The sequence below is a fragment of the Scomber scombrus genome, chromosome 20 (genome assembly GCF_963691925.1).
Source record: "Scomber scombrus chromosome 20, fScoSco1.1, whole genome shotgun sequence".
NCBI lineage: Eukaryota > Metazoa > Chordata > Actinopteri > Scombriformes > Scombridae > Scomber > Scomber scombrus.
In genome coordinates this window covers 11,326,842-11,349,918 of record NC_084989.1, presented here as the reverse complement: position 1 = coordinate 11,349,918, position 23,077 = coordinate 11,326,842, and the positions used below count along the sequence as shown (strand labels likewise).

At 39.4% G+C, this 23,077-nt stretch overlaps 4 protein-coding genes across 5 annotated transcripts in view; 3 read left to right on the top strand and 1 right to left on the bottom strand.

The window, feature by feature from the left end:
- Positions 1-3,214, bottom strand: part of pip4k2aa (phosphatidylinositol-5-phosphate 4-kinase, type II, alpha a) — a 28,972-nt gene extending 25,758 nt beyond the window's left edge. The window contains exon 1 of the mRNA XM_062441771.1: positions 1,586-3,214. Coding sequence (XP_062297755.1) covers positions 1,586-1,726 — 141 coding nt within the window. The 5' untranslated portion in view covers positions 1,727-3,214. The remainder of the gene's footprint in view (positions 1-1,585) is intronic.
- Positions 3,215-3,635: 421 nt separating this feature from the next.
- Positions 3,636-11,812, top strand: armc3 (armadillo repeat containing 3). 2 transcript variants are annotated; one of them, XM_062441768.1, is made up of 17 exons: positions 3,636-4,097; positions 4,198-4,315; positions 4,493-4,618; positions 4,828-4,896; positions 5,074-5,249; positions 5,447-5,641; positions 5,830-6,013; positions 6,147-6,299; positions 6,386-6,494; positions 7,261-7,510; positions 7,653-7,789; positions 8,167-8,335; positions 8,582-8,676; positions 10,330-10,413; positions 10,717-10,884; positions 11,224-11,386; positions 11,489-11,812. In XM_062441768.1, exons 1-17 carry the CDS (start codon positions 4,050-4,052, stop codon positions 11,693-11,695), a joined length of 2,451 nt encoding a protein of 816 aa, XP_062297752.1. In that variant the 5' UTR covers positions 3,636-4,049; the 3' UTR covers positions 11,696-11,812. The 2 variants fall into 2 exon arrangements, with proteins under 2 accessions (XP_062297752.1, XP_062297753.1); XM_062441769.1 differs by lacking the exon at positions 3,636-4,097 and having other exon boundaries at positions 4,254-4,320.
- Positions 11,813-13,026: 1,214 nt separating this feature from the next.
- msrb2 (methionine sulfoxide reductase B2) lies at positions 13,027-16,188 on the top strand. The gene is made up of 5 exons (XM_062441770.1): positions 13,027-13,340; positions 13,868-13,965; positions 14,744-14,820; positions 15,114-15,261; positions 15,425-16,188. Exons 1-5 carry the CDS (start codon positions 13,217-13,219, stop codon positions 15,521-15,523), a joined length of 546 nt encoding a protein of 181 aa, XP_062297754.1. The 5' UTR covers positions 13,027-13,216; the 3' UTR covers positions 15,524-16,188.
- A 172-nt stretch (positions 16,189-16,360) lies between these two features.
- Positions 16,361-23,077, top strand: c8g (complement component 8, gamma polypeptide; the record flags this gene model as incomplete). The annotated part of the gene is given in 7 exon segments (XM_062441767.1): positions 16,361-16,781; positions 18,144-18,289; positions 18,813-18,883; positions 18,984-19,091; positions 19,236-19,340; positions 19,520-19,555; positions 23,041-23,077. Coding segments are annotated over 7 exon segments (669 nt in total). The 5' UTR covers positions 16,361-16,598.

The window sequence follows — 23,077 nt, the reverse complement described above, 5'->3', positions numbered from 1 at the left end:
ACACTGATACAATCAGACATCTCACATCCCTTCAAAACCAACACAGAGATATACAATTACGTAGCTAAAACACTGTTAAAATGCATAGAAAAGAGGCGTTGATATTGGTATGAGTTTACAGCGCAGAATGAAACAACAAACATAGCTCAAGTATGGTAAAATCATCTGTGCACAAATCGCTGGTGCAATTGAAATGCAATCGTGTACTTGTCAAAGGAAACACTGCAAAATCAAACAGAAGCAGAGGTAAAAAACTAACGTGCCAAAAACAGTGTCAGATATAGAGCATAGGAAGTTATACATATCATAAATCGGCATACAACCTTCATGTAAACCCACTTTTGTGATGTTTACCATGACATTTTAGTAATAAAGTTTCACAAAGTGTTTATGCTCTATCAATGTGCAGTACTTACCAATATTTAGGCTCTTGTAGAGAAATTCCCTAATGGTTTTTCCTACTGAAATGAGGAGTTCTGTATTAATTTGCTAAAGCAGCCAATGGTGGCTCCACTGTTTCGTGTTAATTTCTAGTACAAATGCCACATACAAAAAGAAAACAAGCAGGATAACCACAGGCAAACATGAATAAAGAGCAAGAGAGCAGTGAAGCTCTCTGCATCAAAAGGCCAAAATGTGTTTGTTTTTTTATTATATAAACTATACTATCGTCATCATTTACACAGTAAGCTGCCACATTGTAATTATTTCCTACTGGATGAATACGTATAATGAATAAGATTGTTGCTGCTCACTTACTGCTCGGCTCTCTTGTTTACATTTTGGAAAGCAGTTCTCCTAAATCTAAAACACCAGATAAAAACGCTCAGTAAACAAGCTTTAGTGCAATAACCATGTCATGTTTATAAGAGTCAAGCCGAGTAAAGGAAGAAGAAGAGGTTATTCATATTAAGATTGGAAGAATGAAGAAACTGAAAGAAATGCTGATTATTATGCATTAGACTGCTGAATAAGCACCATCTCTCTGTGTATTATAATAATGTGTGTAAAACATTGGTTTATTTAATATTTGGGATTTGGTGCCAGAAATATTGGTATGTTCCCTGCTGGCCAAGTTTGCTTTCTCTCCAACATATGAGTGTTGACCCAGTGCAAATATTCAGTCAAGGAAGAGAAAGAGAGAGCTGAGAGCAGAGATAAGCTGTCTTGCATGGGAAGATCTGCTCTCTCATGACATAGAGCCCTAGGAGCTTATCCTACATGTGCATAACAGGAAGCCAAAGAGGGGTTAGCTGCTCAAAACACACACACACACACACACACACACACACACACACACACACACACACACACACACACTTTCAAATCCATGCAATAGTAATATCATGCAAATTATAACTGTGCAAACTAAGCTCACTGGATCACACACAAAACTAATGATTTGTTTGAAACCTGCACACTTGCAGCCTGCAACACATTCACATTGACAGCACTGTAGCCGACCGCTGCACAACTGTCACCTCGATGTTTTGTCAATCAACTGCAATAACACAAAGTGTGATATCTGACAGCAAAGTCAGGCTTATTGTGTCACATCATATGGACCTTTGAGGCTCTGACTCACCGAATGGTTGACTCCCCACATAACCACGCTGAGCAGAGGGTCGCTGGCACGGAAGAGCTTCACTTTCTGAGCAACGAAGTGTTTTTTCTTGGTCTTCGTTTTGCTCGCAATAGATGCGGCAATACTGCTTGCCGAAGCCATCTTTAAGCAAACTGGGTGGTTATTGCAGTCTGTGCGATAATCTTGACAGGAGTGTTTTCCCTTGAAGCTGGCACAATGGCCACAAGCTCACGACTCAGTTGAAACCAATACTATTCATTTAGCCAGCTCGCAAGTCAAAGTGCCCCAATTATTATTTTCTTCATCCAACGTCCCACACAGCTTGGCTGACGCGATGGCCCTCCCTCGACAAGGACAAATATGAGGAAAATGCGATGTGTTTAAAGCTAATACTGCTGCTCTCCTTCGCCTAACAGTCCGCCACTTCCCTCTGCCCACATCATAAGCCACCTCTCTTCCTTCCTCGACTCGTCTGGAGCTCCCCTGCGATGCGAAGTCTCACTGAGCTGGCGTTAGCATAACGTTAGCAAAAGAGCCAACTTGCTAGCTAGCAAGCAAACATCAACGATATATTTTCTTTTACAAAAAAAAAAATTAAAATAATAATAATAAACGCAATAAAACAGGAAACGTGGGGAAACAACGCGACGACTGGTAACGAAAATGTCACACAGCTTCTGCCAATGAATTATTAAAATAACACATTAGTGGTGCTGAGTGGCTAACTAACCCCTCTGACTACCAGCTAACGTGAGTCCGACCTTCGCAGCTGACTGACGGCACAAAGCAGCACCGGGCTCCGGTCACCTGCTAGCCGCTGTTAGCCTGTGAGCTAACTATGTGTTAATACCAGCGAGCGGCTCAGCCCTCCTCCTACGCGTCTGTGCTCAGTCCCTGGAGGTAACAGGGGTGTATGCTGTCATGGTGTTGTCCCGTTTGAAACGCCGCGGAGCAAATATTTAGACGCAGGATGAACTGGTGATCAAATCCGTGTGCGGCATGGAGGTTCATGTCAACTGACAGCTCGACGGAGGGGAGGTGACAGCCAGCCTGAGCTCTGCAGTGTCTGCTCCGCTGATTCGCTGTAACCCCCCCTCCCTCCTCCCTCCTCCTTCCATCCATCTATGCTACTTTTTTGTGCATCTATCAGCCTGTTTTTGTATGTACATTTCAATGTCATAGAGATTAGATCATTAAAAAGTTGTGAATGAGGGAGAAACCCAATTTGAGTGTGTGTGTATTTAGAATTACTTTAATTTTGCTTTCTAATTAATCAAATTAATTTTGCTTGCTGGCATTTTAAACCCTGAAAATGGGTTTAATACAGAATAAAGACATACTTTAATAATTGTTACAAAACTGAAGAATCGGTGGCTAAATGTCAGTATTTACATTTCCCTTAATTTTCCCCTCAACCTCGGAATCAGAAGCTTCAGCCTCATGCAGCAGCATGATAATGAACCGCACACCATCAGAGCTATAATGTCTTTAGAGGTCATTTGATTTTCTGCTGCATACTGTGCTGTTCCCACTGGCACATTGCTGTGTCAGTGCCTCTAGAGCGGGAGGCTTCAGTGAGCTGATGCTTTAAAGCTCATTTGTTCTATGACTCATTCTTCACAGCAGCACAGTTACCCTATAGCACACACACACACACACACACACACACACACACACACACACACACACACACACACACACACACACACACACACACACACACACACACACACACACACACACACAACCATACACACACACACACAACCACACACACACACACGTTTTATTTAGTCTTTTTCACTGTGTTATTGAAGAGTTCACTGTACATGTTTACTATACACTAAAACCCTGGTGTACTTGTGACGTAGAATTATTCTTGAATGAACCTAATTTGTTTCAAGTCCTGACTACTAGCTAATGTCTGATATTGACTAATTGGCTTGATAATTCAATATGCTATAGCTAGCTTTCATGTTAAAAGCGTGGGTGTATAAGAATTGTTAAAGGGTAAGAATATGGATGTATTATAAGAATTATAATAATCCGTGGTTCCAAGTAAATGTTCAACCCCTCCCCATTTAGCCCAACGTGGCACCCGTTGCTTAGCAACGCGATGTCACCCTCCTTTTCCAAAACACTAAACTTAGCGTCTGGTTCCTGTGGTTGACAGGTAGCTATGCCCTAATTATGAGTCTTAAACGTGTCTATGATTAGTATAAAATATAAGTGAGTCATCAGGAGGATTTAAGATTGTTATGTGTAGGTTACGAAAGCGTCATTTGTAAACAAAGCTAGCTTAACTACCTGCCTCGCCAAGCTTAGCTGGCTAAACTATCAGGTTAGCTTTATAGTTATAAGCTCTGTTTATGACTGGAGTATATAAAGCTTGTACCATTGAACCGCTTAATCTGCGATCCATAAACGCTGTATAGACACAGGCAATTTCTCATTACGCTACAGAATGGGAAAGAAAGTGAAGAAAGAGAGCGAAACGCCATGCAAAGAGACGGTGAGATTCATGTTATGAGAACATCATCCTCTTACTGTAACCCTGTGACAAAGCCTTGCTAACGTTAAGCGTTTACATCTCTGTCACCTCACACTCACAGTTCGATCCACTGCCTGTAGAGGGTAAAACCCCAGCAACAGTGGTACTTCTGCTGAGCTCTCCAGAGGAGGATATTCTGATCAAAGCTTGTGAAGCGATCCACACATTTGCAGAGAAGGGTACAGTGTGCAACCCTCTACTAACCTTTACATGCTCACAAAATGTCAACTTGTCCAACTGTCACATCTTACTTCCCATATAAAAGTCCTTACACTGCATTAATAAATACCCTCAGGCACTCAGGTCTGTCTGACACTATGTTGAATTTCCTGCTCCTTGTCTCCCCCTTTTGTTAGGAGATGAAAACAAGGTTTCTCTGCTGGGACTTGGGGCATTGCAGCCTCTTTGTCAGCTCATCACTCACAGCAATAAGCTGGTCAGACGCAATGCATTCATGGCCCTGGGCATCATGGCCACCAACAGTATGTCAAACAACATACTTTTCCCAAATTACTATAAGACTTATCTGACAGACTGGCTTGTTGACAGACCAATGCATGAATATCTATCTGCTTGTCAGGCAATTGATGATGTTAAATGACTTGTTGCAGAATTCACAGTTAGTGACTGGCTTATTGGTTGGCTCACTGAAATACTGAGTGGTTAACTTTGTCTCTGTTTTTATTGAAAGGTGATGTAAAGACTGCCCTGAAGAAAATAGATGTCATTCCATCAATCATTGACAAACTGTCACTTGAAGGTTAGTAATTTGCATTGCAAGATGAACAAACTAGTAGTTATTGATTGTATATTACCTGCCATAAAAAAATGAACATAAAAGATGTCATTCCTTTTTTTAGCCCCCCTGAAAACACTATGTGTTAAATGCAATAGTGATAGATAACCTGTCTTAAATTGACTCTCTCTCCTATTAAAGAAGATACTGTTGTCCATGAGTTTGCAACACTGTGCTTGGCCTCTCTGTCGGTGGATTTCATCTGTAAGGTCCAGATCTTTGACAACAAGGGTTTGCCACCTCTAATCCAGCTGCTTTCCAGTCTAGACCCAGATGTTCAGAAGCACTCACTTGAGATTATCTTCAACCTGGTTCAGGTCAGGTTACTCAAAGTTGTTGTCAGCCTAAAAAGAGGTAACAACTTTCAATGCTATACACTTATAAGGCTTTTCAGTCTGTATCTCAAAATATATCACTGTGTTTTATGTAAAATGTAGTCTTTGGATGGTTGAAATTTAAATATTTTTTAAAATTCAAGTTATCGTCTTGTTTCCTCTGTACTGTGTGTATGAAGGACTATCAAAGTCGCCTGGCAGTGCATGGGTTGGGTGGGATCCCTCCACTTCTGGATTTGTTGAAGTCTGACTTTCTGGCCATTCAGCATTTGGCTTTAAAGACACTGCAGAATATCACCACTGATAAAGATACACGAAACACCTTCAGGGAAGAGCAGGGATTCGAGAATCTCATGGATATCCTCGATAACAAGGTGAGTATGTGTGTGAGAGAACATATGCTTTTGTGGTAACATGCTTGTGTATATCTTTGTCTTCCACTTAATGTTATTACGAATGAAAAGAAAATTATGGAGCGTCTTTCAATTAGCACTTGTTTACAAATTCCTTCGGTTTTTCTATCCAATTCAAGTTCTGCCCCCAAAATGTCTGTTTCTAACAGGACTTTACTGACCTTCATGCTGAGGCCTTACAGGTTGTTGCTAACTGTCTGAATGACAGTGAGAGTTTCCAGCTGATCAACAAGGGAGGAGGACTGACTCGGCTGATGGAGTTTGTTCTCACTCCCACTGCTCCTGAAATCCAGTCCAACACTGTTAAATGCATTGCCAGAGTTGCTCAGAGCTGTAAGCACAGAGAAAAGACAAGGGATCAAACTATATATAAATCAAACTATAGGTTTGTTAGGGAATATATTACACTTTAGTTATAGCTGTATGTGTTTTCTGTCTATGTTGTCGTGTCTTCTTGTGTGTGTAGCGGAGAATCGCAAACTGCTCCATGAGCAGGATGTCGAAAAGGTTCTGGTAGAGCTTCTGTCTGTGGCGAACGACAGTGTGAAAACAGCTACCTGCCATGCTGTGGCTGCCATGAGCTTCAACCTTGCCAGCAAAGACAGCTTCAGAGACCTGGGTACATATGCATTCACACAACAACCGAAAACAGCAACACACTTGCAACTATGAAGTGTGAATGAGCTGTATTTCTGTGTGTTTCAGGTGGTTTCCCTGCAGTGGTACAGTCGCTGAGCAGTGAGAGTTTGACTTTGAGAGAGGCAGCAACCCAGGCCCTCTCTAACCTCACACACAACAACCAGCTCAACATCTTGTGAGTGACAGATAACCTGATAATCCACCTGATCTCCTACCTCCCTCTGAGTGCATTTATATCCACTCCAATATACTGCCACTCTTGGAAAATGACATATTACAATGACATACTCTTGCCTTTATTTGTGTGGCTAACATTACTGATGATATTAAGAAATACATCCCTAAATAAAACCCTACATCCTTAATACTTAGCTCCTTAAATGAGTTATTTGTTGAAATATTGTGTGCATGTTATTGTGTACAAAAATGTAATAATTTCTGGGCCTTAAGAGCCTGTGTGATACAGGGTACATTTTAGCCAAGTGTGTAAAACCTTTGCAGTCTGTAAAACTGAGGCTTGGGCGAGCGTGGTATTTAAGAATTGAGTAGTAAGCTTTCCTCTCCCCTATTTCATAGCAGATTTAATGTTTCATCTGTCTCCTCAAGGTTCTCCCTCACTGAATATTTATTTCCTCTCAGTTCTGCTTCTCTCCATTCTATCTTAAACTTTTTTATTCCCCAGACAAATCTTCCCTGCACCAATCGCCTCTCATTGCCTGGCTTCATATTTCAATATTACTGTCTCCTTCAGTTCTTGGGAGACTGCTGGTTTTCTCTGTCTCTCATGCATTATTTCCTCTCTATCCTTACTTGTAATGTTGTTATCTTATACTTACAGGTCACACACACATTACAGACATTGTATGTCATATGCACTTGTGACTGTGTGAGGCTGTAGTCAGTTTTTATACTAGTGTTAACATTTCTGTGGTAAATTCCAGTGCAGTGTATGAGGCAGGAGGCCATGAGTTCCTTGTCCAGCAGCTCCATGACAGCTGTCCCAGGACAGTGGCCAATGCTGCGGCCACACTTGGCAACATGGCAGGACAGGAAGTCATCCGTTGCAGCATCTTGTCATATGGAGCAATACAGGCGCTGGTTGAGCCCTTAAAATCCACAGATACACAGGTCCTGGTCAACACCACGCTGTGCCTAGCTGTGCTGGCATGTGATACGGATGCTAGGGCAGAGGTTGGTGTGTCTTGTTCTCTTGTTTTTGAATGATGTGTTTTGCATAAAAGAAATATCAGCTTTTACAGGCCACAACAAAATCTTTTTAGATTATTTTTATGCTTTCTATGAGTCCCTAATAATTACTCCCTGTCCAACATAGCTACAAATTGCTGGAGGTCTTCACCCACTGGTCAATTTGCTGCGCTCCCATCACAAGGAGGTGTTGTACAACACATGTTTGGCAGTCAATGTCTGTGCCAGTGATGAACCCAATGCTGTGGAGATGTGCAAATATGGGTAAGACATTGAGATGGCAGACAAAAATTACACAATATTCAATAAATTACCACTAAAGCTAAACAGAACCATTTTGTTCTGCAAATAATTTGGACAAACATTTAATGATTTATGGCTGATGAATCATGAAAATGTAGAACAAAAGAAGCATTGAAGGAACATTGTAAAGTAGAAATGTGTAGTGTTGGAGCCAACATAAAGTAGTCTCTTAAGTAGCCAATAGATGGCAGTATATGACAGTATTGTGGGCTATATGACAAAGAATAGTTGTTCTGTTCATATATGCACATGTATGTCTGTGTGTGCATTTTTATATTTATCATCCATGTATAAATATTTGTATACGCTAGTATTCCTGTTGTGTTTGTGTGTCTCAGAGCCCTGGAAATGCTTCAGGAAATCAATCAGTCTGTGAATCGTAGGAGCAGATTCAGTGAGTTGGCCATGATCAGTCTGCTTAACTCCAACCTGTCTCTGAAATACAGCCTGACAGGCTGTTTGGCCTCCAGTGACATTATTACTGATGGCTTCTATGACACAGGAAAGGTTTGTGTTCTCTATTGACGTTTATGTGCAAGAAAGGAATGTAAATTGAAAAAAGTCAAAACTTCAGATGTGCTCATAATTTATTATTTTGGAACCTTAACTTGCTGTTATCATCTGTTTGATTAATGTGATCCCAACTACAGTTTTCTCTGTTTTGGCTGTCTTTCATGAAAAAGAAAACACAGTACAGTATACTATTTTGATTTTTAGCTTAACAGTGCCCCTCTCTCTGTCTCTCTTCCTTAGGCTGGTTCAGGTCAGAGGGTTTTGACTTTAGAGGAGCTGTCCAAGCAACCAGTCAACCAACACCGGCCCATTATCGCTGTTAATACAGTATCAGAGTATGAGTGCAAAATTAATAGAAGTTTTGATTTTACACACTGATCAACATTTTGAAATGTTATAAAAACCCATAAAGTTATGAAAAGCTAGAAAAAACATTGATTATTATTTGTATACATCATATTCCATCCCAGTTAAACTGAATGGACAACAGTGTGGTATTCTGAAAGTATATGCAAGAACTCCCTGAATTATGACAAATAGCTGGGCCCTTCACACTACAAGCAGAGTGGGGAATTATGCAAGCCAAGCAACCACACTGATAATGTTGGACTACTATCTGAAACTGGCAGGGTTCCTACACTACCAGCCACATCATGTAGTGAGCTGGTGCGATTTATTGAGGCTGGAAGATTACTATCACCCTCCCCTTGTCTGCTCCAATCCAGTGCTCCACTTTTCTTCTCTTTTTTTCCACTTTCTCTTGCTGCCTTCACTGTGCCCCATTAGTGTGGCCTCAACGAGTAAATGATCCCATTTTTTTAAGATGGCAACAAACTCAGAGTAAAAGAGCCTTTGTGTTACAACTAATGGACTTCTGAACTTCCACACACAAACACACCCATGCACAAGCGAGTGCACATACATATCCATGAGGGTGCAGATAAAGATGCCTGCACGTAATACACATCCACGCTGACTGAGACATGAATCCAAACATATACACACTATATGTATTCAAGGCTGTGTGCAAGTGTGCTCACACACACACACACACACACACACACACACACACACACACACACACACACACACACACACACACACACACACACACACACACACACACACACACACACACACACACACACACACACACACACACAAAACTCACACACACACACACAAACACAGTCACGCTCCCACAAGCTTTCAGTATTGTGAAGAACGTCCCCAAAGAGGGCAGTACCCCCTCAGGGTACCTCAGGTCTAACTTATTTCCACCATGATCCCCTTCCATCAGCATGCATACACACAAACAACATCTCCAGCATTCTTAAGCAGTCTGTTATATAATCCATGAGTGGTCTCATTCACTGCTTAGCATGACCCAACTTTAACTTTACAAATCAAAATGCATCTAGAATCTAGAATTAATTGAGCTTTAAAAAAAAAAAAAATCTTTTAATTCCTGAGCAAACGCAGAGGAACATTTCTTAATTACTTTTAGGTGTTAGTCTTTGAGCCTGATAATTCAGGCACTGGATATCTCAAAAGCGTTTTGGTTTTTGGTCATAATTGTTTTTAACAGAGAAAGAAACTTGATTTCAAATTATATCTACCTTTAGGCTGAAGAACAATATTTAGTTACAATGGTAGTGTTTAGGTACATATTCATTTAAATATTTATATGTGTAAATATAACACTAATATGTGCAGAAATGGCAGATAACACTATATTATTACCCTATGTGTCTATGTGTGTACCTCTGCTGTGCTGTCTTGGATGCTGGCAAATTAAGAACAATAGATTTGCTGTGACACAAAAAAAGTACAAAAAGCCCTCAAAACATGATCTCTTTTTTAATGTATGGTACTGATGCACTGATGCAAACACCAACTACCAAAAATATAACAAAAAGAACTGTAGAAAGTAGAATAACAGTGCTGTGTTCAGCTATATAAATAATTTTATTCTTGTCCTATGGCAGCGAGACAGGAGATGCACCAGAAGAAAGGCAGAGCAACCCATCAGAAACAGACACCAGCAGCAAGGGAGGACGCAGGACACCAAGGTGTGTGTTGTGTGGTGAATGGACTCTATATTATTCAATTACAGTGCTGTTTTTTTGCCATTGAAACATTGGTTAATATTTCAAAATGTAGGATTTTTGGGAAATACATTCATTACATTATGGCCTGGTTTATTTGTGTAATTTATACACAATTTTAAACAGAAAAAGTTGAAAACATGCAGGCTCTTAAAACTGTCACATGTAAGTATCGAATTTGAAGTTGAGAATCAGTATTGCAAAACTACCATTAAAACTCTTGCCTATTTTCAAGACAGGTACTTGATTTACTGTCTCTCTGCACAGGAGGAGGAAGGAGGATGACAAACAGAAAGATGAGGCCCAGCCAGAGTCTCCCACAGAGAAACTGTGGAAAATGATGGATGACATCCCACTGCAGAATCTAGTTAAAGAGGCCAAAGAATCCATCCTTCCACTGAATGATGAATGGGAGCAGTATGCTGCCTTGGCCAGGTGACGGATGAATGACATCACCACATATCCGACATACAGAGATGTCACTGGGAAGAGAGTAGAAAATAATTCATACCATATTACAGAACTAGAAGTCTTTTTTTGTAAAAAAAGAGCCCAAGAAACTCATAATCGTGGAAACAAAATTAAACTGTATATGCTAATCTCATCACATCTCTTCACATGTTAATAAGGGTAGCACAAAACAATATTATAGCAATGCACAGTCAGCTGACAACAAACACAGTGTAACCACTGTGAGACTTTAGGATACAAAACATACATTTTATCAAGATTTCTGCAATATAATTGTTTTCTGTGCACGTATTTGGGTGTCAGGCTGGTAAGCAGAACCATGGGCGGAGCGGTGGAGATTGAAAAGCTGCACAAATTCCCATGGGAGCTGCACCTCAGTGAGCTCAAGTTTGAGTTTCAGTCTAATGTTATTCCTATTGGCATTATTGGCAAGGGGATCTACTGTCACAGGGCGCTTCTCTTCAAGGTAACAATTAACTGCCACCCATCTTAATCATGTGCCAAACTCCTCATTCTTCAACTTGATCTGTTTTCTCCTCCTAATCATACCCTCTCTTGTATCCTGCAGTGTCTGGCTGATTGCATTGGAATGAGCTGTACCCTTGTCAGGGGTGAGTACAACCGGGCTTGGAATGAGATACTCCTCTTCAAAGGGAATCCCTCCAGCAATGAGCACTCATCACAACCCTGCCGCTTAATAGTAGACCTCATGCACCAACCTGGAAACCTGTTGAAAACCAAAACTGCTGCTGCTGTGCAGTACCAAACTATATAGACGAACACAGAAGTTCATAAATAGTACATAATACTGTGACCTGACACCGTACTTAGAGAATGTATTGGTATTGTATGTGTATTTACTGTGTGGCAAACCCTGAAACCATCCTATAAAGTATGATTAAAGATGATTGTTATGGTCCAAAAGGGAAATGTTCATGTATGATTAAAGCTTCTGTAATAAACACATAATTTAATCTAGGTTATTCCACTGACGATTCACAATATGTTGTAACAACAGAGCCAAGTCAAATGGAACAAATAGTACTCCAGGCCAAAAATACAAGTTAGAGCAGGTAGTCTAAACTGTCGCTGCAACTAATGGTTATTTTCATTATCGGTTAATCTGTCAATTATTTTATGGATTAATCAATTGGTTGTTTGGTCCATTAACTGTCAGAAAATGATGAAAAATGTCGATTACATGTTTCCCAAGATGACATCTTCAAATGTTAAGTTTTGTTCTGATCAACGGTCCACAACCCAAACATACTAGGTCAAAGTTTTACATAGTTTGGATCAATATAAAGCACCAATGCAACATTGGGTTAACTCTATCCAATAGCAATCTGTTATTTTGACCCAGTGTTACACACAACAAGCTTTAGAAAAAAACTGTAACAATGTATTGTTTATTATGCAAAAATGTGTATTTCACATTCAAAAAATAAACAAGTTATTCACAAACAATAACAAAATGTGGCTTACAAGTTTAAAGAGTAGGGTCGATTATAACAAGCTTTAGTGTGGGTAAATAACCCAACAGTGGAATACAAAAAATAACGCTAAAACAGGATAAAAACAACACCTTGTTTTGATTGGTTTTCTGGGTCACGCTAATCCAGTATTGTAGGCGTTATCAACCCAAATTGGTTACCTACATTTTGACCCATAGATTTCAAGTGTGAAGATATTCAGTTTATTGTCATAGAAAACTAAAGAAACTAGAACATATTCACATTTGAGAAGGTGGAATCAGAGAAGTTCTTTCTTCTTCCTCAAAACAAAACTCAAAACAATTAATTGATTGTCAAAATAGTTCCTGAATAATTCAATAGTTAATCGACTAATTGGTGCAGCTCTGGTGTAAACCTGCAGTTTGTGACTAAACTGAGGTAATCACATTGCAGGAGACGTGCAGGAGACCCTAACATCTCTGATTTATTTTAAGGTTATCGCACGTAATGACTTCATTATATGACTTCATATTCCTACTGTGACTTTTGAGTTTTGTTGACAGAGCATCTGCAACATTTTCTTGCCACAAGACTGCTACACAATTACCTTATGATGACCTTTGCACATTGCCTAGCAATAAATACCAGCAAACCCAGTCAAGTCTGGCCTATATCTGCGTGGTTTTTGACCGGGTCACCCTATTAGCGTGGATCAGGGAGAGAGGACCGGCTCGAACTCGCCGCCGCGTGAACAATCTCGTCGCAGCCGGTGAGCGCACTTGGCTGTCAGTGAAAGCTGCACTTGACTTCAGACAGTAAGACCTCACTCTGCAGCAGCAAACATGTCTCGCTTCGGCGCTCGTCTATTCCTAGTTGTTTCCCAACACGCTACAGCTAGATCCGTGGTGTTACCGAGGAGGATCCCAGCAGTCATCCGTTCTGTTACCACCAGTCAAGGCACGGGGGGTACGTTTGCTTTCTTTACTCTCACTTTGTTGGATATGATGTATTCCAACTACAGGTTTAAGATCAATGTGCAGCAACCTGCAGCTTTTACTTGAATGCTGGATATTAGGGCATTGAGATCTTTTTCAAGGGACGATTTCGTAACGATTTTGTGAAAAGGTTTGAAACAGGCATCTGGTTAATGTTTGATTTCGTCCAACTGGAGAAAGGTGTCCCCGTTGAGCTCAGCGGTCCCTAATAAATTTAAGATGAGCTGAATTTTGGTGTCACCTCATAAGTTAAGATATAGCTAGATTTTTGCTTTGTTCAGAAATATTACCCTCTCCCCTGGTACCTTCCTGCCTTCTGTTGTTAATACGGTGATCTAATGTTTGTGGTTTTAAGCATTTCATTTATGTTGTAAAAACAAACAATCCGTTTTTTTATTTTTATGTTATATACTTGGAACGAAGTTTTTACAAGTCATTCTATATTGCATAGCACAAACTCATGTTTGACCTTCTCCCTTTAACCTCTGCTCCCTGCAGGCCTGCGATCTCTCACCCGTTATGATCAGAATAAAGACTGGCAAAAGAAACTCACCCCAGAGGAGTATGTAGTTACCAGAGAGAAGGGGACTGAGGAGGTGAGCACACCCTCCTACATGTCTTCTCTGTTTCACAACCTCAACACACACACACACACACACACACACACACACACACACACACACACACACACACACACACACACACACACACACACACACACACACACACACACAAACAAACAAACAAACAAACAAACAAAACAATAACAGGATGATTGTATAAGTATAGCACTCTGTGATTAACAATGTGAAATTCTTGTACCATATCTGCCTTAAATGCATGTAGGCCTCACTGATTGGTGTCGAACCAACACTGTCTAACCCTACCAGGCTAACACAGATACGATCTCATAAACAACAGTGCAGTTGTAGATGGACTTTGTTCATCACTGTATTGTTGACCTGTATCAGGTAGAACCAGTGTGGCCATAAACCTTTGGTATACTATGAAGTAGAGAAAGAGTATGTTATCCACATGTAGTTTAAAGGTTGTGTTTGTGTTTTGCAAACTCTCAATTGTTATTATTTTTGATTGAACTTAGTGCATTAAACTGTTGACATGTTTTAACAAAAGTTAAAATGTATTATTACATTTTCACTGGAATTATTCAAATAACTGAAAATAGATGATCAACTATCAACACGGTTTGTAGACTTTTGGTCTTGTTGGAGGCTTCTGCTGTAAAAGGACAGTTTACTGTATTCTATTTGCAAACTCATGAGTGTATGGCAACAAAACCAACATGTTCAAATCATCCTGATATACAACTATTTGTCTTGTGTTTCTATCCCTAACTCTTGTTGGTGTTTTTAGCCCTTTAGTGGGATCTACCTTAACCACTACGAAATGGGGATGTACCACTGTGTCTGCTGTGATGCTCCACTTTTCAGGTAACAGTTTGATACCTGACCTTTAAAGTTATACTCACAGGATGATTTAAAAAAAAAAGTTACTTACCTTTTTAGACTTGAATATCTGATAAGATCTGCCCTTGACTTTACTAACAATATACAGTAGTGGGATAATTTTGTGTCATATTTCTCTTAAATTCAGTTTTAGGCAATGTAACTTGCAATTATTTATTATTTTTCAAAATAATTTGTTATTGGTTGATGAGAGTTAATTCTATTTTGGCATGCTGCATTGGTAGATACTCAATGAGGAAACGTTTCTCTCTTGATAGTTCAGAGGCTAAGTATGATTCGGCGACAGGCTGGCCAGCATTCAAAGAGGCTCACGGGACATGGGAACGGGATGAAAGCCTCGCCTCCATCATCCGTCGCCCTGACAACAGCCTGGGTAGTCCTGGGACAGAGGTCCTTTGTAAAAATGTAAGTTTTGTTCTGGGTTATGAGGTTCAGGTTTCTTAGTGAAGTTGTGCTTATATAGCTTAATATAGGTTTGGCTGCTGTTTTTGTATAAAGCAGAATTGGTTATAATGATTAATTCTGTTTCAACTTTATGTCCTTTTATGTTTTTGTGTGTTTCATACAGTGTGATTCCCACCTGGGTCATGTATTTGATGATGGGCCGGACCCAACAGGTCAGCGGTTCTGTATCAACAGTGTTGCCCTCAAGTTTAAAGCCAGATAAAACAACAAACTTGAAAAGCCTGAATAAAAACACTGATCTATCTGGACTTGCTTAAATCACTAAAAGCAGAGCTATGTTTCATTTCATTGAATTGATTTGTATGTCAAAGCATTGATATAATGTTTGTTGATCTATACACGTTTGAAATAGAGAGGCTTTATATGGAACAAAGTGTTGTAATGTTGGAATTTTGGAGGAAATGGACTTCATGAGGGCTATTAAACTGGAAGTGAATTAAGCATCTTGTTGAGAAACTATATGCTCACTGTAAAGAAGTCTACATATGACAAATACACAGCGCATAATTCACATAAACCCATACTGTAGAGCCAAATATACCATCAGCTTCTACAGTCAACACAAACGATTTCGTTTATAATTTTTGTTGAGTAAAAAATGAAAGACATGTCTTAATGAATGTCAACTGATGTTGGGTTTGTCTTCACATCTGTGTATGACCCACATTCTCACACTGGCCTCAATTGATAAGACATGTTTCTCATTGAATCACAGACTTCAAAACACAGGAAACGCTGTTATGGCACTCCTGCTTCTTGTGTTTTTTTTAATGTTGAATGCACAGATTCACATGACTTGTATATGTTTGTAATTCTGCAAATGTGTCTAATAATTTGTCAATAAATGCACATTTTGTTTGTTCTCTATGTTTGTACTAATGTATTCATCAGGATTTAAAGCTCACTGTTGAGTTCAATGCTGCCCCCTGTAGTTCATATGCACATACTGCAGTTTGGCCTCATCTATGCCAGTAAACCAAGTTAATATTTAACTGACCAGGTCATCCTCTGTTGTCACATCGTTTATCCCCCACTATCTTGCTGTTTATGCATTTCTTCTGTGTCTGTGTTTGTGAGTTTGAGTGTGAGTGTAGCAGACAGGGAATATCAGACAGCAGACAGTGAGAGGGGACAGAAAACGTCAATGCAAAACGAGGGAGAACATTTTGAAAAAAGAAAAAAACAGAAAAGGACAAGTAAGAACAGAGGGAAACACAAGAGTGACCATCTAAAGGACAAGTAGACTGATTCTTCAGTGTACTATTGTTAGTGCTAGGATGGCTGGAGTATGGCGTTGCATGTTGACAGTGGTGGTGTTGATGTGTGTGTGTCTGTGGGGGTCCACTGAGGCCGTAGGGGGGGCTAGGAGTCGACCAAGACCCCAAAGACGACCCCGCAAGAAGCCAAAGGTCGACCCTATTGAGCAGACCCCACCCACACCGAACATAAACATACAGCAGGTAAGGAACTGGAAAAAGAAGCAGACTCACAGAGAATATATGGTTATGTTACTATGTTATGTTATTCAGTGTAGGCCACTGCCAATACTTTAAAATGGTTGGTGTCTAAGTGACACTGTGGTTCAAAATATGAGCATTTGAAAGGGACATTTTAAGTGCTGATTCTTATAATCTGTTGAACAGTTTTTCATTTTCACCCCATGTTTCTGATTGTTGCCTCTAAGTCATACAGAGCTAAAGAAGTACAGGTTAATTGGGACAAGGTTGGAAAATGATTCATGGAAAAGCTGCACTTACATGAAACATTAAGTAAAAGAATACGTTCACTCTGCTGTTATTTGACCTGTACTGTACACACTGACGGTTTCTCACTTGTTTGCACCCAAATGTTACAACAGCACAAACGAATAGGATTTCAACAGAATATCCAAAAAGTTATTGTTGCTTTGGGGGCCTTTTTGCATCACTGCTCATAAAGAGATGCTACAGGTTTTTGACCATATTTAACATACTGTTGAATGTTGAAGGTTACTCAAGCTTAGTGCCTAAAAGAGAAATATTTTAGCAATCAATTCTTTAGAGTGTCAATTACACAAACATGTAACTCTGCTTGGTTATTGATTAGTCCGGGGGCTGGGAATGAGAACACGCTTGAGTAACTGTGTCAATATGATGTTTGAGGCAATCAGGGGAATTTTCATTTAAACCGAATTCGCACAGATCGAAAGATGATAGAGCAGAACATTTTGAAACAGATGTGTCCCATCTCATTTGTAGAATAGAAGGACTTTTAAATACTAGCGTACCTTAAAATTGAGTGAATCTGACCCAGGTCAGTTAGAAGTATAGGGTCAGGGTAATTTATTATGGTGAAATGAAATGAAACTCCTTTTGTTAAAGAGGAAGCAGATCCAAAGAATGCTTCCCAAAACTTTTTTCCATTTGTATTTTTTGTCTAAGGCTTATGAGGTAGAAGAACAAATATTGTGCTCAACCAAAGATAGTGTAACTGACGTTAGAGTCCAAAAAGTGCAAGAAGGGGTCACACACCTTAATCAGTTAGCTTGTTTCTTTTATTCTATATTTAAAATTTAGCATAGGTGAAGAAACATCCTCCCAGGTGTACAATAGTTCGATTTCTGTAGTTCTTTTAAATGTTCACCATTGATGAGTGTCAATTGACATATTTGTAGTCAGAGGCGTCCTCAGACCTGCCTCACTGACTCCCTTCACCACATTAAACTCCATAATTCTACCAACCTAAAACAAAACTATATACAAGCAAATTGAGGGCTTTCTCTGATATTCCTCTGATCTTTCTCTGTCTCTTTCTGTTGGCTTGATGCTGCTTGTGTGTTGCAGATGACAGGAACATGGTATCTGCTCATCACTGCCTCCAAATGTTCCTATTTGATAAATCATGGAACCAAAGTGGAGCCCACAGTCATGAACCTCGCATTTTCTGCTGGCTCTGACCAAACACTGTCCGTTAGCACTAAAACACGTCAGTAAGTAACTTTTTTGTTTAGACTGTGCATATAGCTCCCAGTGTGACTCTTCTATACCTTGATTTATCAGCAGAGGATGGAAAACAAGCCACAAATCTATCCACTCTCTGATTCCATGCTGGCTTCATGCTCGTAGCACATGTGTTTGATTTTATTTGTGTATCCTCAGAAACAGGAAATAGGAGCCACGCAGAACATTTAAATCCCTAAGCTATTCCTCATCATTTTAAAAATGTTCAGGTCAGCCTGACCTGGCTTAGACTGAAAAACATAGGGTACAATACCAAGTTGAAATGGAAAAAATATGTTTTTTTGGGTCATTCATCTGGGACAGAACATTTTGTTACAATATGTGGGTATTTTGTTTTTTGTCCTCTTCTCATGAACGCTTCTTGTTCTTCAACAAGAAAGCCATTTTGATCAATCTGAGACTGAGAGACAGACTGTTAGAATACAGAACATGCAAAGTTACACAATAATACAAAACCAGTCTGATTGATCTAATCCTCTTCTCTGTTGTCAGTAATCACCAGTGTTGGGAGATATTACAGGTCTACAATCTAACCCCAACCCCAGGTCGACTAACTCTTAAAGGTCAGTCCTTCTCTTTTGTATCCTTATTGAACTTAAGTGATAATCTATAGTGTCATTTTGTATCCCTCTGGCTGATCTTGCTCCATGTTTTTTCCACCAGGAACTCGTCCCGAGCTGAACACTGAGATAGTAATCGGGGACACAGACTACAGCTCCTATGCAATCATGTATTATCAGAAACTGGGAAAGATCACCATGAAACTCTATGGTGAGTTCCACAGCCATGTGATTTTTGTTTGGTATTTTAGATCTAAAAGCCAGCTGGTAGTACTGGTGATTTTGTTCTGGTGAATTGAGAGAGCTTTTGTAATGACAGAATGTTTCATCTTTGTTGTTTGTGCTCTGTATGCAGGCAGGTCTGTCGATGATCTGTCAGAGCCCATGTTGACCAAGTTTGAGCAGCTTGCTGAGAAACAGGGTTTGGGACTAGCATACCTCTTCCCTTTCCCCACCTACAGTATGTACACACCTATTTCTATTGACAATAAAATACACTATAATATATAGGGCGATACTATGGGATTGCAATAAATGATTCTTTTCATTTTCGATTAATCTGCTGTTGGGTCTATAAAATGTCAGAAAATGGTTTGTCCACAACCCATTACATGACTGTGTATTTTCCCCCTGAATTAGGTCATTGTGGTGATGTGGACCAGGACCATAAAATCAGTAAGTGAAATGAGAGACATAATAGTCAAAAACAATCTAACAACACACAATTAAACTCCATAAGGTTTGATATAAATGAAATTGTGAATCTGCATGAAAAAATAAGACAGACAGAAAACAGGATGATGAGTGCAAAAGGCTATAGTCCAACAATGACTGAAGCAGATAATTCGGAAACCTCAGGAAGCATCAAATGATTTGCTGTCTGCGTAGCCTGCAGATTTAATGTAAACTGAATATTTTCACAGGTCATTGCACACAGCAGCACATTGAGAATTGTGTCCATGCTCTGTAATGCTCCAGATGTATGTCATGTATTTCAAGCTGTTCAGTAGGTTCAGTGCATAATATATCAATCATCATTCCATCTTCATATCTGCACTTCTAATGTGTGTTTGTTTATGATCCTTGTTTATTAGGCTATGTGCTGTAATCATTATGTGTTATTGCTGTGTTATCTAAGCTGTGGACATGTTCTTGCAGCAATGTCAATGAGGGAGATTAAAGTCACTGTATCTAAATTAGATGATTTTAGTCTGATGTTTTAATGGACCTGATAAGATATAATGTGCAATCAATGCACTGGCTATTAGCTTTTACATTGTAAAACTGTATTCTATAATTTATGTAAAAACACCTTTTAGGTTTGAAATAGAACTGTAAACAATAAGTATATAATTAGTAAATGATTTTTTTATTTTAATAGAGTACAAGATAAGAGAAATAAATGAATATACTACTACTACTACTACTACTACTACTACTACTACTACTACTAATACTACTACTAATAATAAAGAATTCACCATATTTTAATATGTTGTATTAAAATGCATGAACTGTGCATTTAATGCCAATGCACTGCAAAAATATTATTTTTATTAATTACACAAATGTAAAAATTGTGAAGACCGGTTACTTTAAAAAACTTAAGTAATGTGTAATGAAAACTTGTTTCAAGTTCAATATACAAAGTTGCACCATTACTCTTCTTAGTATTTTAAGTTTAAGTAGGTACATTTTTTAATCTCTATTTTTTAAACGTTGTTAAGTGAGAACATCTACATTAAGAAAACAAACAAAATAAAACCAAGAGACCAAATAGACTCTCTTTTGGTTTTACTTCAATTTAGAAGTTAGAAGCACTTATTGGTGCTTTAGCATATGAACATTACTACAGGCAATATCTCAGTGTGCAGAAACTTGGCTTACAAAAATATGTTTTGAACAGATGAACGAACAATTATGAGTGCTCACCATGTGTTGCTACTGCCAACAGGCTTAAAAGGCAGATATCTTAATGCATTTTGGATTCATCTAAGATGACTGGCAGTCCCCAAAGACTAAGGCACCGGATGTCTATTGGCTCAGTGGTCTGGAAGATAGTGGGCATAGAGTACAACATATAATTCAAGGATATTCATATGTATTCTACACAACCTTTACTAGGACTGGAAAGTACAGGAGAGGGAAAGAGGAGATGACATGAAAGGAAAAGAGGGGGAAGAGGAAAGGGACAGGACAGAAAGGTAAATGGCAGAAGAGGAGAGATGAAACATGAATAGAGAACAATGCAGGACAGGAGAGAGGAGGAGACAGGAGATGAGAAAATGAGGGGGTTAAAGAATGGCGAGGTAAAGCGAGGTGTGAACAGGAAGAGATAAAGAGGAAAAGAGAGAAAAGAAAAACTGAGAAGAAAGGAGAGAGAGAGGGAAAGGAGGGGATCAGCGATTGAGGGAAGAGAGGGACTAAATTGGTGTAGACAAGGCAACCCACCTTTCTCTGGTGTAAAAGCTCAGCCAAAAGCGGGCCGGTGAGGCCTGTCTCCTCCCTGAAGAGGTCCATCAGGCCAAATGCATCAAAGAAGGTCTTTCTGAGATTGTTCTTCACCACTCTGTTGAATTCAGAACAAACCTGAAACATAAAACATAGCAAACCATGTATAAGCCCAAGCGCTCATGGCCCCATCTGAGAACCTCCACACTACATGATTTGGATCAAACACCAGTAATCACTCCTGAATGGTCCTATGTAAAAATCCTTTCCTTAAAATTGTATTCAACATCACATTTAGAACACATAAGGCCTTTTCACAGTTGAAAGGGCAAAACTTACACTTCCAAAGCATCTCTTCCTGTGACCCCGCAACACCATAAAAACAAATAAAGAAAAGATAAGAAATAAGTCAAGCTAGTTTATCACAACAGTATATCTGTATCTTGTAAATGTTGTGTATTTTGAGACATGTTAAGGCCACATGACTCTACATTTAGTTTATATTCCCTTGTGATTAGCTCAGTAATGTTACCCTATGGTAGTGAACTCACTTGCAACCAGTAGAAAAATTGCCACTCTTGTCTTTGCAATAGCTAATAACAGTAGAGGAAGCAAGGTATATCAATAGCCATCTAAAAACACAAAAATGTTGCTAATTTTAACTTAATGGTAATCATCAGGTTCAACAGGTTATATAATATATTATGTAGACTGTTAATAATAATGTATAAAATACCAGCAGTTCCTCCTTTGAGATAAGTATGGTCATGACTAAAACTTAAACAATTAACTTACAATTAAACAATTTTAATCCATTTAACTTAGTTAATACATTGCATTGCTCACTGTCACAGCTGGCTCATAGCCATGACAAATAATGGGAGGTGACACGAGAAGTTAAAGCAAGGAAATCATGATTTATTTAACTAACCCAAAACCAACATATCAAATAATGGTATGAGGTGTGGCAGTCAGTGAATCAGTAATGTTAGTGTGTATGCATGCTTGTCAAAATAGTGAGCGGTGTGTTTTAAGGTGGAAACAGAAGCAAATAAGCAAAAATAAGGAGCGTGGAGAGTAGAGAGCAGGGTTCCCCCTTTGTCCTCTCTCTCTCATCCCAGAGCTAGTGAGGTGTGCCCTTGTAGTGCTGGGAACGCCGGGCCCAGGTGTTCACAACAATTAACGATGACCCAACCCGTCCTGCTGGGCATCTGCAATACAAAAAGAAAGAGAGACAACCAGCCCAACAGCCACAGGAGGCATGCGCGTCACACTCACACATTTAAATACCTTCTACTTCAGATTAGTAGAGTATACTGACATTTGAGAGTAATGCAATCAAACTTAAACCATTGCAAACTAGGAAAAAAAACAGCTTAAACCAGCTTAGACCAACAAGACTGGTCATGCTGGTCAACCAACCTGACCAGCGTTTTTGGTCGAAACTTTTTTTAAGAGAGAGAGAGAGAGAGGAGAGAGAGAGAGAGAGAGAGAGAGAGAGAGAGAGAGAGAGAGAGAGAGAGAGAGACTGGTTGATAGCAGCTCTTCAAGGAAACCAAACATTTTTTCACATTTGCTCCTGCCGACTGTGCTTGTGTAACAATCGGTTATTTAAACTTTTTCAACAACATGTTATGCAATATCCACCGCCTGATGAGTGCATCAGCACAGCATCTGTGTAATTTAAGCTGTCACTCTTTGCTTTACAGACTGTGTCCCCACATGTTGAAGAATCCAGCAATGCAT

Coding starts and splice junctions, on each gene's coding strand:
- armc3 (XM_062441768.1), top strand. CDS start 4,050: ATGGGAAAGAAAGTGAAGAAAGAGAGCGAAACGCCATGCAAAGAGACG. Junction 8,336..8,581: donor GCTTCTATGACACAGGAAAG/GTTTGTGTTCTC, acceptor TCTCTTCCTTAG/GCTGGTTCAGGTCAGAGGGT. Junction 10,414..10,716: donor GGAGGACGCAGGACACCAAG/GTGTGTGTTGTG, acceptor CTCTCTGCACAG/GAGGAGGAAGGAGGATGACA.
- msrb2 (XM_062441770.1), top strand. CDS start 13,217: ATGTCTCGCTTCGGCGCTCGTCTATTCCTAGTTGTTTCCCAACACGCT. Junction 13,966..14,743: donor GAGAGAAGGGGACTGAGGAG/GTGAGCACACCC, acceptor TGGTGTTTTTAG/CCCTTTAGTGGGATCTACCT. Junction 15,262..15,424: donor CAGAGGTCCTTTGTAAAAAT/GTAAGTTTTGTT, acceptor TGTTTCATACAG/TGTGATTCCCACCTGGGTCA.